This window comes from Myodes glareolus, chromosome X (assembly GCF_982192425.1).
Source record: "Myodes glareolus chromosome X, mMyoGla1.1, whole genome shotgun sequence".
In the NCBI taxonomy this organism is placed as follows: domain Eukaryota; kingdom Metazoa; phylum Chordata; class Mammalia; order Rodentia; family Cricetidae; genus Myodes; species Myodes glareolus.
In genome coordinates, this window is record NC_142053.1 from 136,842,845 (window position 1) to 136,860,953 (window position 18,109).

An 18,109-nucleotide genomic window follows, 5' to 3' on the forward strand; every position below is an offset into this window, starting at 1 on the left:
AGTGCTTGTTTCATTCTTTTGGATTAGTCACTTTTAAAGCGATTTGACAAAGATTAATAGATTCTGTAAACTGGTAACTTTGAGTTCATTTTATGCTGCCATTTCAAGATATGTGTTACAGAAGGGTTTTCTACTTGATCAGTGATTTATGTCTTCAGTGTTTTAAATAGTGTTGCTCACATATGTTGGCTGATATGTTTTGGGGGCTGAAATTTATCCTAGTCTTGTACTGGATTTAATAAAGAAATTTTAAATAAAAGTATATCTATTGAAAAGAGACCCAGAACTATATGTACAATAAGTTCCAATATTTTGGAGAAAGGATGAAGGTAGATAATGGTGAGTATTTAGCCTAATGTTATATTTTGAGAGGCAGAACTGTAACCAATAAACCAGTCACATAGGGAAATAGCTTTTTGATTGTAGAAAAAAGAAAAAAAACTTTTGCTGGTAGCAAGGAGTACTGCAATGTTAAAAATGTCCAGAGGAAGAGTAGATATACACTCTCCTTCATTTTGACTGGCTATTTTCAATATTTTCAATTTTGAGCTATCCCATCCTGATTGCCTACAAGGTTCTGGCTTTTTGTGTATTTCTTTATAGTCATTTTTTTCATGAATCACAAGTTGTTAATCTGTTTTCATCTATTGATTTCTGGGATAATGAGAATAGCAGGCCGACTTAACACATGAATGATGTGTTGGTGCCAAGGGCAAATGATATCATAGCACATACCATGTGTACAGAGTGATGTAGTAATTGAAGTAGAAGAGGAAAAGCTGTCTCCCACATGATACATGATGATTGTATACACATGAAACCTCTGAAACTCAAGCCTTAGTAGTCACAACTACTCTGACATCTGTCATGTTATATTAATAGGTTTGGTTGTACTTAGTTAATACATATATTTTGGTTTTATAGTTATATATTATTATTTATATAACTTTAAAACAAATAAATGTTTAATCTTAATTTTGTTTCTGTATATATTTAGGCAACATTTATTTGTTGATCTATTTATTTACTTATTTTGGGTTTTTTCAGGATAAGGTTTTTCTGGGTAGCCCTGGCTGTCCTGAATCTTGCTTTGTAGACTGGGTTGTCCTTGAATACCTTGAACTCAGGCCTGGCTCTCTTAAGTTACATTTGTAATAGGAAGTAATTAAAAGATTCTCTTTAGAACCAGAATTAGCACATTCGAGCCAGTTTAGCATTGATAGAAACATAGCAGGTATAGTCACATGACCTGGGACCACAATTGCATACTTACTACTAAGTCATTTCTCTATTAAATAGGAAAGATACCTTTCTACCTCAAAGGGTGATTCATTTGTATGTTCTTTCATTCAGCAGATAATTAGTAAGTTGTGTGGCACTGCTTAATTTTGATGTCTTCTTGTTACTAGTTTCTTTAATTTCCTTTCTATTAAATTTTCTTTAGATCTAAAACTCTGATAGGAACATTATAACACTGAATTTTATTGCAGAGGGTAAGAATTTTTACTTGAAACTCAGTTTTCACAAAGGACAGTGTAACTATCAAGTATAGTAGAGTTCTGGGTTGGTGCAATATAATATTAACAGCTATATTATGTAAAATTGTTGAAATTGTGTACTTCACAAATCATCCATAGCAATTGTGAACAATATATTGAAAACAGAAAATCTTGATAATGTATGTATTTTGGAGACTTTCCTTGAATTAGCCTAGAGATCATATTTTTAAGGAGCCTTTGAAGGTTCAAAAATAAGAATTGCCAAGGATGAGTAATAATCTTAATCAGCATTTTGAGAAATAACCAACACTTGTTAAACCACCTACCATATACTGGGTCCCTTCTGTGTCTTTCTGGCACTTACACATTCTCTCATTAAAGCTTTCTAATAATCTCTAGAAGTGTTAGCCACCTAGAGAGAGCAAGATGATACTTGAGCTTTTTGTTGTGGGTCTGTTGTATTACACTAAATACATTGCTGAGAACAAAACCTATATTCTGCATAATCATCCACGAAAAAAACAATGGGATTTGTGGGAAACAGTAGAATTGAGAGCAATTTGATTACCCGAAATTAGTAACAGTTTAAAAAGGCTGTTACTTTGTAATTAAACAGTTTAAGATTCTAATACAATAAACTGCCTTTGAAAAGGTCCTAAATTCCTGACAACCTACAGGAATTACTTATACAGTAAGTATAAGGCCTTTTCAAGGTAGAATAGTGGAAGGGAATGGGTATATGGAAGAATGAAGTTACTGAGTTGGGATACAAGGTTAAAGTGCATATAAAGATCAGGTAGAACTGCAAAACCAAATTTCTAAAATAGAGCATGTGACTAGGCAAAACCAAGAAGAATGTGGGACGTTAAGCTTATAGCTACTAAATAGTATGACTGAGGAAGGCTGGCAACTGCTACAATTCTACTTTATGAATTTGATAACTATATGTATCTCATAAATGGAATCAAGTTTTATTTCCTTTCCTGGTTGGCTTATTTCATAAAATAATGCCTTCAAGTTTTCATGCATGTCACAGCACATCAAAATTTATCTTTTCTCTCTCTCCCTCTTTCCCCATTTCTCCCTCCCTCCCTTCCTCCCCTCCCTCCCTCCCCTCCCTCTCCCCCAGTGTCTTTACGATATAGCCATTGCCAGCCTGAAACTTCGTATGCAGACTAGGTTAGTCTCAAACTGCCTGCCTCTGCCTCCAGAGTGCTGGGATTAAAGGTATCACCACACTTGATAAAATTTCCTTCTTTTAAAAGAAACAAATGCTGGGTGATGGTAGTGTAAGCCTTTAATCCCAGCAGGAAAGCAGAAGCAGGTGGATCTCTATGAGTTTGAGGCAAGCCTGGTCTACAGAGCTAGTTCCAGGAGAGTAAGGGCTATTGCGCAGAGAAATCCTGTCTCAAAAAACAAAGAAAAAGCAGCATACAAAGGTTCCAATTTCTCCCCATTCTTGCCACCACTTTGTTTCTCTATCTTTATTATTATTACAGCCATCCTGAGGGATATGTAATATGCAGTTGTGTTTTTAATGTGCATTTAGAGAAATATCTCTTTAGATCTTTCGCTCATCTTTCAGCTGGATTGTGGAATTGGATAAATATTTGTTCTAAATACAAGTTCATAATCTGATCATTTATCATTTTCTTTCTTCATTTAGATGGTTACTCCTTTGTCTTTAGGGTATCATTTGAACTCCGATTTTTACATTTATAGGGTGTGTGTGTGTCTATGTTGTCATAGTGCTCAGTGTGGAGGTCAGAGAACAACTTGTTGGGAGTCTGTCTGTACTACAATGTGAGTTCCGGGCAGGGATTGAATTTAGGTTGTCAATTTTGGTGGCAAGAGCTGTTGGCCTACTCAGACATCTTGTTGACCCTTTAATTTTTTTATCTTTGGTGCTGGATATTGAGCTTAGTGCCTGTTCACATACAATGCTTGCATTCTCCCATTGTGCTACACGCCAAGCCTTTAAAGTTTGTAATTTTAGTTAAATCTGATTTGTCTGTTTCTTTTGTTGCTTTTGCTGTTAGAAGAATTCATTGCCAAATATCCTCGACCATAAATAAGATTTGCCCTTTTGCTTTAAATCCGTTAAGATGAGGCAAAATAATATATTCACACCAAATTTTCTGTTTCAAGATGTCTTTGGATTTTGTCAGGTTGATTATTGAGATTTCTTGGTCTTGATCTTAAAATGTACTCCATCTGGAATTTGTTGAAAACCTTTGATGTTTTTCATTAAATTTGGTGTTAGGTTTTGACCATATCTCATCACAAATCTTGTTATTTTTCATTACCCTATATTGATGTGTGCCACATTGTTCTGATGATCTGTCCATGTTTTTCTTGCTCTTTCATATTGCTATCTAACAGTCTGCAAGTTTATTGATTGTTTCTTGTGTCAAACAGTTCTGCTGTTGAACCATGTTAGTGGATTTTTAATTTCACTTATACTTTTGTCTTTGCCTACTCCTCCACCCAACTATTAGCTTTTACTAATTACCTACTGATTGCTCTACTGTTTTACATGGTGATTTGGCTTATAAAATTTCCCACAGTCTGATCTCTGATCCAATTAAATTCTCATTTTTCAGGGATAATCTTTTGTGCTGGTTCTAAAGGGTCTCTTTTGACCCAGGATGCTTGGTTATAGCTCCATTTCGCTTGTTCTCTTTGGTAAACTGTTAGTTGGGTAGTTTGTTGACTTTTATGGAACTACCAATATCTTAATCAAAATATAGCCAGTTTACTATAAGAGAACTTTAGAGATTTCTGTTCTTATTCTCTGCCCCCCCCCCTCACTCCCCACCCCCAGTGGAACCTTTATACCACTTCAGAACTGAAGCAGTAGACTGTAGCTGGCTTCTGTCATAGTTAAAGCGCTTACTTACCCTGAACAGAGTGCTTCATGGAGTCAACATTCACTCTGTGACTCAGCCTGTCTCCTCCTGCTTTGGAACCTTGACCCTCTGGATGAATTGTGGTGAGAACTATAGTATTCTTGGTTTGCTGCCCTTGAAGTAGAACTTCTGTCCCACAAGTGGGACCTGGGTGGAACAAAGGAGCCCAGACCTGATAGTCTTCCCTGCAATATAGAACCTCTTGCTGGATTAATGAGAAATCTAGCTGCTTTCTTCTCCCAGGGAGATACCATTAACTAGAAGGGGAGAGCCCATTGTTCTTTGGTGTGTTCCTTTAGAATGAAAAGTGCAGTGGTTTAAATGAGATAATGGTAGATTTTTCTTGCTCAAAAGTTTTGTAGTTTGTTATATGTTCTTAAGACAATTTCCAGAGACTTAATTTTTTCCCTACCTGGTGTTGGTGCTTTTACTGAGGAAACTGCTCACCAGAGCTCCTGATGACACCATTCTTGAAGTCATTTTTAATTTAAAATTTGTCAAATTACAATAACCTCTGAAAAGTTGGTTTTGAAAATGCCTAGAATGGATACTAACATCCACTGAAGCTTTCAGTATCATAATTGTATATGTAGGACTTGACAGACCTCACTATGGAGAAGGCCTGCGTAAAGAGAATTTGGCTAATTATCAAACATTTCTAAGTTGTACATTTCTGTTGCTATAAGGACTTTCAAGTGCAGGGTGCATGTCTATTTTGACTTCGAGGAAGTTATCCTTAGGATAGAGCTAGATAAAAGTGACTTAGTTATAAGATTTATGTGGAGGGCTTTAAGTAGTGTTGAAAAGAGAATGTGACTATTTAGGTGACATGGAGTAACATACCAAAGAGTAATTGAACATCCTCATTTGCATTTTCTGAATTGATTGGTTGTAAAGTTGTCTAGACCAGACATCACACTTGGAACCTCGTTCTTAATGTTTGGAATCATAAAAATTCAGAATGATGAGTTCATATACTGATAATTACAGGAGTATTGGGAGCTAGGACAATGAGATCTTTTACCTATCTATGTAGATATCTGTCTATCTGGTTTTTCGAGACAGGGTTTCTCTGTAGCTTTGGAGCCTGTCCTGGAACTAGCTCTTGTAGACCAGGCTGGCCTCAAGTTCACAGAGATCAACCTGCCTCTGTCTCCCAAGTGCTGGGATTAAAGGCATGTGCCACCACAGCCAGGCTCCAGAGATATCTTTTGTTTTTGAGCAAAGGTATGTACTGCTTTGTCTGACTCTTTATGGGGGTGCTGAGAATTAAACTCAGGTCCTCATGCCTCTGTAGCAGGTATTTTATGCACTGACTGAGCTATTTCCCCAGCTTATTTTTTAAAAAACTTAATTTTTAAAAATAAGTCAGTTTTTATGAATATAACTAGTTATGTTTTAGAATATTTAACACGAAATAATTCATTGAAAAGTTCAATTTTAGGAATCATCTCTTTATCATCAAAATTTTTTGATTGATAGATTTCTGTAATTTTGCCCCTTAGTAATCTATATGGTGCTTTTGTCTGGGATGATTTTCTCATCACTTTTGTCCAATAGTTTTGGTTTGACTATAGATTAGGACTTTTGAATATATATGTAAGGAAGGAGGTGTGTCTTGTCTGTGTCTATGTGTATAGTAGGCTTGGTGGTTTACTGATCTTGCAGAGGTCTCTGGTTCAGTTCCCAGGACCCACGTGGCAGATCACAACTGTCTGTAACTCAGGTTCTAGGAGATTAGAGAGCCCCCTGGGTTTGGTTCCCAGAACTTGTGGTGGCTGGCAATCTTTTTTTTTCCTCTTATAAAGGAAAACATTTAATTGGGGGGGGGGGTGGTTTACAGTTCAGGGATTCGGTCCATTACCATCATGGCAGGATGCAGGCAGGCAAGGTGCTAGAGAGGTAGCTTAGAGTACATCTTTCAGGCAGCAGGAAGTGGTGTGTCTTACTGGCCAGAATCTTGTATCTTGAACATATATAAGAGCTCAAAGTCTACCCCCACAGTGATATACTTCCTCCAACAAAGCCACACCTCCTAATAGTATTTATGGGAGGGTGGCTGGCAATCTAAGCTCCAGTTCCAAAGGATCTGTCTCCCTCTTCTGGCCTCTGAGGTCACTGCTTTCACAGGCAAAATAGTCTTACATATGAAATATTTGAAGTAGTTTTCTATCAGAGACCTATAACCAGTCATTAACCAATCAATAAAAGGTACACTTTATTTTTCTTTTTTACTTTAAGAAGACATAATGTAGAGGCAGATATAAATTAGATTTGGTTCTGAATAGGTTTAATAAACTGCAACTCTTATTTTTGACTATGGGAAAAGGGGAAGTAATACTTACCTTCTGTAGCACACAGACAGACAGGAGAAACAAATGAGTTGTATAAAGTCCTTGAAGGCCTTTTGAACTTTATAGTTATGATGCTGAAGCGCAGGAGCTCCAAGTATGTTTTGTATACCATGCTGTATAAGAAGAAATTTTGTAATGTTTATAGGCAATCTCTCAAAAGAGCCAGTGGGTTGGGTGATAATTCAAATTTAGGGTTTATTTTAATTTTGTGGAAGTCGTGAAAATTAGACCCAAATACATTTCACATTAGATTTAATCACAAGAGATTTTTGTTTTTTGTTTTTAAAGTGCAGTATGGGCCTGATTCCATCTGATGAGGAACCTAGACATAAGTGCCATTAAAAGCACCTCTTCAGGTGCTTTTATTCTACAGACCAAAAGAAACTCAGTGGTGTAATAAATATGAACTTAAAGTTTTGGTAGTATTCTGTGCACTTTTGTTAGTCTGCGAAGAATGCTTGTTATTAAGTGGTTGGGACTTGTTGCCTTGAATAGGGCTCCAAAGTGCTTGTGGTTAACACCTTATCTTTGGTTTGGAATTAGAATGGGACATAAACAATAGAGCTTGGATTTCGCACAATTATGGAATCTGAAATTCAAAATCTAGATGTTGATAGATTTGCTTGTTTGTTTCTCTTTTTAAGCGTGTGTGTGTGTGTGTGTGTGTGTGTGTGTGTATACTAATTGCTATCTTTGTTAGATAAGTAATCTCTCTTAAAAAATTTACAAATCAGTTTGTGGTTTTTGTCCTGATGTACATGCTTTTGCAGTATACTTAAGTGATTAGCCCGCTAGTTAAGGACAGTTTATCATTCCATGATTTAACTGAGTGGCAACTAACTTCTTGATATACTGTCTTTGGAGTCAGTTCCAGGAGAAAATTGAAATACTGCTTGATAAAGCTAGACTTACATGGTTTTGTGAAATAATAGCTATGGGACCATTATTAAGTTGAATGTAGTAATGAAGCTTTAGATTTTTTTACTTTTTACCCGTCATTTCATATAGTTAATGCTCTCTTGACCTGATTCACTCATGATACTAAACTTAACAGTTTTCTAGTTCATGATAGATATATCTAAAGTAAAATGTTCTCTTTCCTTTTACTTGTAGGTTATGCAATGGTCTCTGCAAGATGTTTTATTCTTGAATTGGAGCTTTTTAAGACTGACAAATGCTGGTACTTCATCTTCTATAAGTGGACTATAATTTCTTTTCGTAAGACAACTACATAAGCAGACAAAATTGCAAAGATCTGCCCTGTGTCGAGTATGACAGCCACGACTCGTGGCTCTCCAGTTGGAGGGAATGACAACCAGGGCCAAGCTCCGGATGGACAGTCTCAGCCCCCCCTCCAACAGAATCAGGTAAGACATTATAGATAGTTAAAGACACATTGGTGTATCTCCTGTGTGCTGAGTGTGGAAACATGTTAGAAATGATTGTGAAGCAACCATAAAATGAATGTTTTGTTTAAGAAAAGTAAATACAGGTCTTCAGATGTAACAAAAAACTCAAGTGCTTACATTATCAGTCTTCAATGAAACTAAAGATTTAAGCCCTGTGTCAATTCTGGGAGAAACCTTTGTATGCCATATACATAGAATAATAAATTATCAATTTACAGTAAGATTTTTTTAAAGACTATAGAATGAAGTCTTATTACTGGTGTTCAGATTTTACCTTTACATCATACCAGCTTTATGACTGGATAAGTTACATAATCTCTAAACCTCAGTTTCTTTATTTGTATGATAGGGATAACAGTAATGGAACTTCATGGCATTGTTTGAGGATCAAGTGAAATGTTTGTAAAGATCTCTTAGTATAGATAGATACTGGTGTCAGTTTCTTGCTTTGTCCCAATGCTCTTAATATTAATCAATCACTTAATATTAAGTAATATTTTTATACTTTATATTCGACTTAGGTAAAGTTTCCAGTTCTCCTGATTCCTGTTTCCCCATTGGAAGATTTTACTGATTTTATTTTAGTATAATTTACTGATTGTTAAAAACAAAACAAAACTGTAGATCCATCTTTTTTTTTTGAGACAGGGTTTTTTTTACATAGTCCTAGCCCTAGCTGTCCTGAAACTAGTGTAGACCAAGTTGGCTTCAGACTTACAGAGATCTACTTGCTTTTGCTTCCCAAGTGTGTGGGATTAAAGGTGTGTGCCCAGCCTAGATCTATCTTTTCAAAGAAGGATTTTCTTAAATTTTTTTTTGGGGGGGGTCAGTTTTGTCCACTTCATCTAAAGTGCCAATTTTATTTAGATGCAGTTGTTTATAATACTGTTTGTGCCCTTGGGTACTGAAATGGAACTCAGGTTCTTGCATATGGTTCTCACCTCAGATCCTGCAATATCCTTTTCACTTTTTTTTAAGTATATTGGGGGCTTGTGACAGTGTGTCTTTATTCATCTCTGATACTGCTGATTTGTATTTTCTCTCCTGATTAATCTTTCTAGGGGCTTACCAATTTCATTAATGCCGCCCCAAATATTTTGGGGGACTTTGATACCCCCCCAAACATACCACATGTTCTTACTGGTCTTCTTTACTTTATTTGGATTTGATTTTCTTGTTTTCATCTTCTGAAATTTATCTCAGCCCTTTCTAATCTATATAGTTTTATATATGGGTAAACTGGTTGAGGTTGTGTAAACATGAGTAATAGGCATGCTGTTTACAGAGATACACATTTTTGTGGACTTTATGAGTAAGTTTTAAAGCAAAAGTGTTGTTATTGTAGAGTACTTATATTTGTGATTTGGGGCTAGGTTTTTACTATTCAGCTGTTAGAGGTTAGATAGTCTATCATTAGTCAGATAGAAGAGACCTCTGTCTCTCTTTCTGTATCCCCTTCCTCTGCCACTTGAGAAGAAATGAGCAAACCAGATCCCTTTCAAATGTGCCAGCTTTCTTAATTCATTTCCTTTTCTAGTTCCTATTTTTGAGACATAAAATGGTAATACATATGGTCACAAAACTTGACAAAGTAAAGTCTTTTCTGTCCCATAAATTTGAAGGTCAGTATTCAAGTTTTTTTAAATATAGTCAAAGGATTGTTGAACACTAATAATGACTATTTGTAAACCAGAAACTAGTAATTTATCTTTTTCCCTCTTTTCTTCTTTATTATCTGTGTTGTGTGTGGATTCTAACCTCTTTCTGCAATTTTCATGGCTTTGCAGGGCTTTCAGTGAAAAGAAATCTTGTTCATTAACATATTTGTTTTGAAACAGGATTTCTCACTATGTATCTGGCTGTCCTGGAACTCCCACATAAACCAGACTGGCCTTAAACTCAAAGGTCTTCCTGTCTTTGCCTCCCAAGTGCTGGGATTAAAAGCGTTATGTTATGGAGCTAGAGAGATGAGATGGTTCAGAGTTTAAGAAAACTGTCTGCTCTTTCAGAGGTCCTGAGTTCAGTTCCTAGCAACCACATAGTGGCTCACAATCATCTATAATGAGATCTGTTTTTTTCTTCTGGTGTACAGGCATACATGCAGTCAGGAAACTGTATATATAATAAACAATCTTTTTTAAGGCATATTTCTTTTATTTTAAAATATACTTGGTTTTGTAGAGGTCTTAGGATTGTGATAGTAGTATTTCATGTCAGGTATTAATATATATTTTTCATCTATTGACGATAATTCGCATCTTTAAACAAAAGAGTAAAAGTAAATTACATTCTTACCTATAGAACCACTTTTTACCTATAGAATTTCTCATTGTTTCTTATTGCTATTTTTTGGTTTGATTTGGTTTGGTTTTGGTTTTTCAAGACAGGGCTTGTTTTTTTTTTTTTTTGTAGCACTGGCTGTCGTGGAACTTGCATTGTAAACCAGACTGGCTTTGAACTCGCAGAGATAAGCCTTCCTTTACCTCACAACTACTGGGATTAAAAGTGTGTGCCACCACCATCCAGGCTATTCTATGTTATCTAATGATCGGATTTTATTTATTTCACAAAATCTGATACTGTTGGACCATAAAGAAGCGACCAAAGATTTACTCGGTGTCCAAATAGGGCTTAGGGTTTTTTTGTTGTTGTTGTTTGTTTCCTTTTTCTTTATTTTTAATTATATGTGTGTATGTGCATCTATGTGTGGGTATATGCACTAAGTACAGGTACCTACAGAGGTACCTGGAACTGGTGGTTGTGAGCTACCTGGTATGGGTGCTGAAAATTGAACTCCAATCCTCTGTAAGAGCAGTGGGTACTCTTAACTGCTGAGTCATCCCTCCAGCCCAGGACTCAGTTTCTTGATAACTTCTGAAATAAAATAAAGAGAAAATTTTAAGAAATTAGTAACTAGAGGTAGTCATTTTTGTGCCATATGTGTTCTTAGTGTTTAGCTTGAGTCATCAGGCTCAGTGGCAATCACCTTACTAAGCCATCTTGCTGGCCCATAGAGGGAATTTCTTAATCAAATTTTTAGCTTCAAAAATCTGTGCATATAGATTTTAAGGCTCCATGTATGTCATAAAAACCAGTGACAAATGGGATGAACATTCCTCAGATACGCAATATTTGAGAAGGTTCTAGAATGTAATTTGACAATGTATGCTATAATAGTTTTTAAACAAATTGTCTATATTGTTGTAGTAAATATTTCTAGTGTCCTGTCTTAAGAAAAATTTGCTTTCTACAAGATTTATACATGGAAAGCTCATTAATTTATGTAATGCTGAAAATTTTGACTACTTAGATATTGAATGTAAAGGGAACAGCTACAGCCCTAATTTTGAAAATGAAAAGGGCAGATAACAGTCCTAATTTTATTGAAAATTAACGCATCCACCGAATCGTTTTTCTTTATATTAAAATGATCACAAGGAGGTATTTAAAATGTCCTTGCTGGTGTTTTATTTGTTGGTATGGTATTATAGATGTTTAAAATTGGTTTTTGTCCATATTTTTTGTGAGCTTGTAAACACAGGACAAAGTGTTTTGGTTGTTTAAAACAGATTTCTAAAATTAAAGACTTCAATTTAGATCTTTATATGGGGCTTCTGGCACTTGAATTCTTCTGGTGACTTTGTGTGGTAACTGCAGTGTTTTCCATGTTAAGTGTAAAAATTCGTCTTTAAGTTGCTTACTTCGTCTTGTAGTTTCAGCACAAACTCTGAAAGGAGAACATATTAAATCATAAGCTTTCAGTGATCTCTTTGTAAAATTTTATGCTACTGACATTTTAAAAAATAGTACTAATCTATTAGTGTTTGGACTAGTGTGTGTGTGTGTGTGTGTGTGTGTGTGTGTGTGTGTGTGTGTGTGTGTGTGTTATAGAAACTTAATATCTGTAATGTTTAATTTTTAATCAAGACTTCATCGCCTGATTCTTCCAATGAGAATTCCCCGGCAACTCCTCCTGATGAGCAAGGTCAAGGTGATGCTCCTCCACAGATTGAAGATGAGGAACCTGCATTTCCACATACTGACTTGGCAAAGTTAGATGATATGATCAACAGGTCAGTTGGTTTTATTTCTGGTGTATATAATACATAAGAAAGCCAGGTTTTCCAGCATTCTATGTGGTAGGTAACACAAAGACAGTGAAGAGAAATCTGCTGTCTTAATCTTCCCATCATAGTCACTACCAAGTACTTTATAACCCATGGTTCTTGGTGGATATAATGAAAAAGAGTGATAAATTTTTTAGGTTAACAATATGCACCTACATAGGACCATATTTGTTTGTTTCCAAAGTAGAACTGTTTGCGTTTGTTTATTGTTTGTTTTGTTTTGCTTTGGTTTTTGAAGACAGGGTTTCTCTTATAACTGTCCTGGAACTTGTTCTGTAGACCAGGCTGGACTTGAGCTCACAGAGATAGATCCACCTGCCTCTGCCTCCCAGTGCTGGGATTAAGGGCATGTGCCACCCCATCTGACCAATGATGAAGCAGGTTTTCGATTGGCATATTCCTAAGTTTAATAACTTTAGGGTATCCCTGAAACAAACCAGATCATAAGGAGTTTCTCAGGACATGCCCTTCATGCTGACTCAAGATAATGACACTTTTAAGATGTTCTTCAGGGTAAGGAAAGAATGTAAAGAAACAGAAGTGCATGTCAAAAAACCTTATCTGAGTGTAGTCCTCACTGGGTAGTGTGAGCTCAACAAGGGCCCTTCAGAAAGAGTAGTTAGTGGACACTGGAGCAACGAATGGCTCAACCAGCAAGAGTACTTGCTGCTTTTCCAGAGGACTCGTATTCCGTTTCTGGCACCCATATGGCAGCACCCATCTGTCATCTGTTATTCTAGACCCAGGAAGTTACGGGTACCTCTTTTGGCCTTGAAAAGTACCAAGCATACATGCAAACCTAAAACTCTCATACACATAAAATAAAATAATTAAAACAAGAACATTTTTAAAATATAATGGAAATATATACTCTTAGGAATTTTGCTTTTTGTTGTATTTTTACTTAATAAAAGTAAAAACTGTTAGATACGGAGAAATAAAATTCTCTGCATTAAAACAAACTGAGCTGGGTGTAGTGGTGCACATCATTAATCTCAGCACTTGGGAGGCAGAGGCAGGCAGATCTCTGTGAGTTCAGGGTCATCCTGGACTACATAGTAAATTCTAGGGCAGCCAGAGCCATATAGACCCTATCTGGAGAAAACACACAAACAAAAATCTAAATTCCTTAGTAATAAGTATGCATTGTTAAGTAAGCATAGAACTGTGTTGTATAATATATAGTAAATAGGTAAAATTTATCTAACCTCTTCCCCCAGCTTTATCCCCCTTACATATCCCAACCAAAAATTTCTCTTAACATAAATCAGGAGTACATTTTTCCATATTTGTGTTTACTATTATATGTGTATTGATTTTTCTATACATATAGAATCTTATTATAATTTTGTGATTTGTTTTACTTTTTTGTAATATTTTCCTATTGATTCATCTTTAAGGGAACATTTAAAAGAATTTATGCTTCTAGTAGCAGCTTGTAATAATCACATGCAATGAATTATTGTCAAATCAATTTTTTTCTTTTACTTTTTTTTGGAGTTTTCCTACTCATACCTTCTGTGAGGCTGTATTTGTATGTAGATATTGTTTGAATTTGTATCTTGCTTTCTCCATCTATGGTAATTTCAAGTTTTGGGTATAGTAAGCTGGGCTGTCAGATCAATGTTAGGATATTTATAATGGTTCTTGGTTGTTCTTAATAGCAGAGATGACATAGCGGAAAGTTGCATTGTTACATTTCAGATTTGTCTAGTGGTTGATAAAATATGCAGGCTAGATATTAGGTTGCATAAAAAACAATTCTTTATGGAAGAAAAATGCAAAGGACATTTTTAAAATAATGGTGGGTAGTTACTTATTTCTAATAGGTTATTAATGGAATGTTTTTACTAAAGGGGGCAAGAACAGTTGAGATTGAGTTAAGACCAGCTCTTAGGAGAGATTTCAGTGGTTTTCTAGAAGAAGAAGGTTGACTCTTCTGAGGACAATGGGTGAATTAATGGTGATGATTGGGAAGGCCTATGAAAAGGATGGATAGCCAGATGGTCAGCACTGTAACTAAAGAGAAGGCTGCATCTTTGTTTAAGGGAAGGTCACCTGTGGATTCTGCAGATCCTTTAGAAAAAATTGCTAGATTATGAGGCATAAATCAGTCTTGGCCTCTGAAGTTTTTGTTCTTTGTGAAGAAGTTCAAAGCATACTTCTTCTAGTCTGAATTCTGAAAGCCCTTTCCTATGACGTTTAATAATAGGCCTTGATGCACAAATTAGTATTTTATTATAGTAGTTTCTTACATTTTTTAAGTCTGCTTGTAGAGACAACAAATGATACTTAATTGTTAAAAAGAAAATTCAGCCAGCCCCACTGTTTTAGTATTTAATGTTATTTTAGTTAATAATTAATGTTTTCATAGTAAGATGAATAATTATAATTAGTAACTGACTATAGTACATTTTATATTTAATTCACAACCAGTAAGCTTCTATTTTATAAATTCCTAGGCCTCGATGGGTTGTTCCAGTTTTGCCAAAAGGGGAATTAGAAGTGCTTTTAGAAGCTGCTATTGATCTTAGCAAGAAAGGTATGTCTGAGTGTCAATGCTTTTCTAAATGTGTACTACTACATATATTTTCACTTTATTCCTGAAAACTTTATTTTCCTGTTAAAACACAAGCTTACAGATAGAGCTCACATTAGTTTGAAAAGGGCGGTTCTCAAGAGTGCTAGACAGTTCATGTATTTATATTTCTAAAGAGCAAGTCCATTGTTTAGATTTGCAGTCACTCAAAGATTTATTCCTGTTGTGGGAATTCCATAATATACACAAAAGTTTTTACAATTAAGTACTCTGTAGGCAAAGCTACAGAGAAATCCTGTCTCGAAAAACAATAAGCAATGCATCTTACTTGGTCCCTTGGAGAATAGTAAAGATATGTGTGGGTGCTAAGTACATAGTTTGCAAGCTAATATTTTAAAAATAATTGTGAAATGTCAAATTTAAAGACTTTCAGAACAAAATGCTTGAGTCTTTGTCACATGGCACTGACTCTTGGGTTTAAGTTATAGTCTCATTTATTTCCTTTATTTTTTTTACTTCATTGATGATTCAATCTAAGACTAGCTACCCTTGCACTAAGCTATAGCTCCAGCCCTGAGTTATTGTTAATATTATCACTTCTGCATAATTATTTTAGAATTTGCTTCAGGAGGCCTCGAAATAGCCGAGCAGTTAGTTATTAATGTTTGCTGCTCTTGCAGAGAGGGGACCCAGGTTTATTTAGTTCCTAGCACCCACAATCATTGACTCATAGTCACCTATAATGCCAGCTCCTGGGAATCAGACACCCTCTTCTGGCCTCTTATAGTACCTGCATGAAACATGGTATACATCAGGCACACACACACACACAGACACACACATATAAATTTTTCTTAATTTTTAAAAGTTTATTTCTGAATTAAGTTTCCTTTCTGACATGTAGAAATTTTGAAATAACAATAGTGTTAAAATAATGCTGTGAGCTTTTTTTTTCCAGAAGTACCCTGTAACTGCTAGCCTGTCATCTAGGTTTCCAATTACTTAAATCTTTCATCGCATAGTTGAACATTGTGAAATGATTTTTTTCCTCCCTTTTCTTAGGTCTTGATGTTAAAAGTGAAGCATGTCAGCGATTTTTCCGAGATGGGCTAACAATCTCATTCACAAAAATCCTTACAGATGAAGCAGTGAGTGGCTGGAAGTTTGAGATTCATGTGAGTTTTCCATTTGACTTTTAAAAGGCAGATTATATAGTGATCCTTTTGGTGGGGAGGGCAAGTATGTGTGTATTTGTATATGATATATTTGACCGATTGGAGTATAAATGTTTAACTTTTAAAGTAATTTTATAGTAAATTATTTCTGTTAGAGATAGCATTGGCATTTAAAACTAGCATGAGATTTAGAGCTAAAATATTTGATTTATTCTTTCTCCCTGGTTCTCCAGTACCTTTTGAACTTGGGCAGATCCCTCCATTTTATTGAAAATCTAATGCAGTGAATTGTAAGATGTAGTTTTATCTATTTTATATATTGTTAAGGAAGGCAAAATTTTCCAAGATGGGTAAAATGTAATGCACGTCTGAGGGACTAGAAAAGTCAGTGTTGTAGAGGTAATGAGAAATGAACTCACTGCAGAAAAGAACAGTGAAGAAACATGCATATTTCAGTTTTGGCACCTAAAACTTCTAATTATTTAAGCCATGAGTTACTGTCTAAACAATTCTGTAGTCTGAATTTAATTTACAATTGTCATTTTTAAGTAGATAACTCAGGGGCTATAATATCTCCAAATAATGAACAGAAGCAAATGAAAATACTTTAGTATTTGTTATTTGTAGGATGTAATCAAATTTCGTTTAAAGAGTTGTATTTGGACTAATGAAGTACTGTAACTGCTAAAGACCTGTTACTTGTTTCACTATGGACATAGTCATAAAGCCAATGATGTTTTTGTATTCTGACCATTTTTTCAGTTACAATGATGGGGTAAAAGTCACAATATAACATAATTTCTCAGATTTAGAAATATCTGATTTGTCAGTGTATAGCCTTTCATTTGGAGTAACTGATACATTATTTTAATTTTAGAATTGTTGCTTCTAGTGTAAGAATTCTAAAGAAGGAAAAAAGGACATTTGTATCTTGTCTGAAGACATAGAGCAGGATCTGTCAACTCACATTACTTCATTTTTAAGCAAGTAACTTCTTGAAAGTACACACCATATAAATTATAAAGCAGATTAATTTGGTCATAATACTAGTGGATTAAATATATTCAAGTAATCAGCATAAAATGGGGAGTTCATTGAATATTAAGAGTAATTAGGATTGCATCTTCTGTTTGAAATTGCAGTGTTTCACATTCTAAATCACCTTTCTCCCATATATAACAGAGATGTATTATTAACAATACACATCGCCTGGTGGAGCTATGTGTGGCTAAATTGGCCCAAGACTGGTTTCCACTTCTAGAACTTCTTGCTATGGCCTTAAATCCTCATTGCAAATTCCATATCTACAATGGTACACGTCCGTGCGAATCAGTGTCCTCAAGTGTTCAGGTGCCTGAAGATGAACTTTTTGCTCGTTCTCCAGACCCTCGATCACCCAAAGTATGTTGATTTGTTACTTTCAAAATTAAATATTAAGATTGTTTTGTTCTACTGCAGAACTTCTCAATCTCTTGTTGACACAGAAAAAGACTAATTTAATTATACTCTGAAAGGGATTTTGCATTATGGTTTGAATTCTTAATTTTATACCAGAACTGTTTTATTGTATTCTACTAGTGTTTAGTTTTTCTGTGTAGTAATAGTTGAGATCTGAGAACCAAATGTAGCTTTGGGACTTTTAATGAAACAGTATATAGCACTAGGAACCTTTGTGTAGTCATAGTATTTCAGTTCAGTGCTTATGGTTCTCCCCTCCGTGTATAGTTAATCCCTATTATCTTTTATTCAACCTCGAAATAGTCATAATTTGGTTAATATAAGACATTTGTTTCATTTATAATAGTAATAGAGAAAAATTATAACTGATTAGAAAACTCAGGTGTAGTTAATAAAGCCATGATACTTTTTTAAACTCCAGAATAGGAATATGTTATATATGCTTAATAATAAATCACAAAAATAAAATAATAGAAATTATAAAATAGAAACAAAAAGATAAAACTTTGAAATTTTACTAAAATATATAGTTAAAAATAAATTTCCTATAGCAGTGTACTTTAGATAATTTTTTACTGTATACTTTTATACTTTTATAATTTTAATTTCCTTTAGTAAGTGCTGCTAATACATAGTTTC

General features: G+C 34.9%; 1 protein-coding gene across 5 annotated transcripts in view; it reads left to right on the forward strand.

Annotated features, from left to right (window-relative positions):
* The window catches only part of Usp9x (ubiquitin specific peptidase 9 X-linked), a 111,443-nt gene that overhangs the window by 16,611 nt on the left and 76,723 nt on the right, over window positions 1-18,109 (forward strand). For all 5 annotated transcript variants that reach the window (XM_048461346.3, XM_048461343.3, XM_048461347.3 and 2 more), the window contains exons 2-6: window positions 7,876-8,129; window positions 12,099-12,244; window positions 14,761-14,840; window positions 15,900-16,012; window positions 17,195-17,413. In XM_048461346.3, coding sequence (XP_048317303.1) covers window positions 8,034-8,129; window positions 12,099-12,244; window positions 14,761-14,840; window positions 15,900-16,012; window positions 17,195-17,413 — 654 coding nt within the window. In that variant the 5' untranslated portion in view covers window positions 7,876-8,033. The remainder of the gene's footprint in view (window positions 1-7,875; window positions 8,130-12,098; window positions 12,245-14,760; window positions 14,841-15,899; window positions 16,013-17,194; window positions 17,414-18,109) is intronic.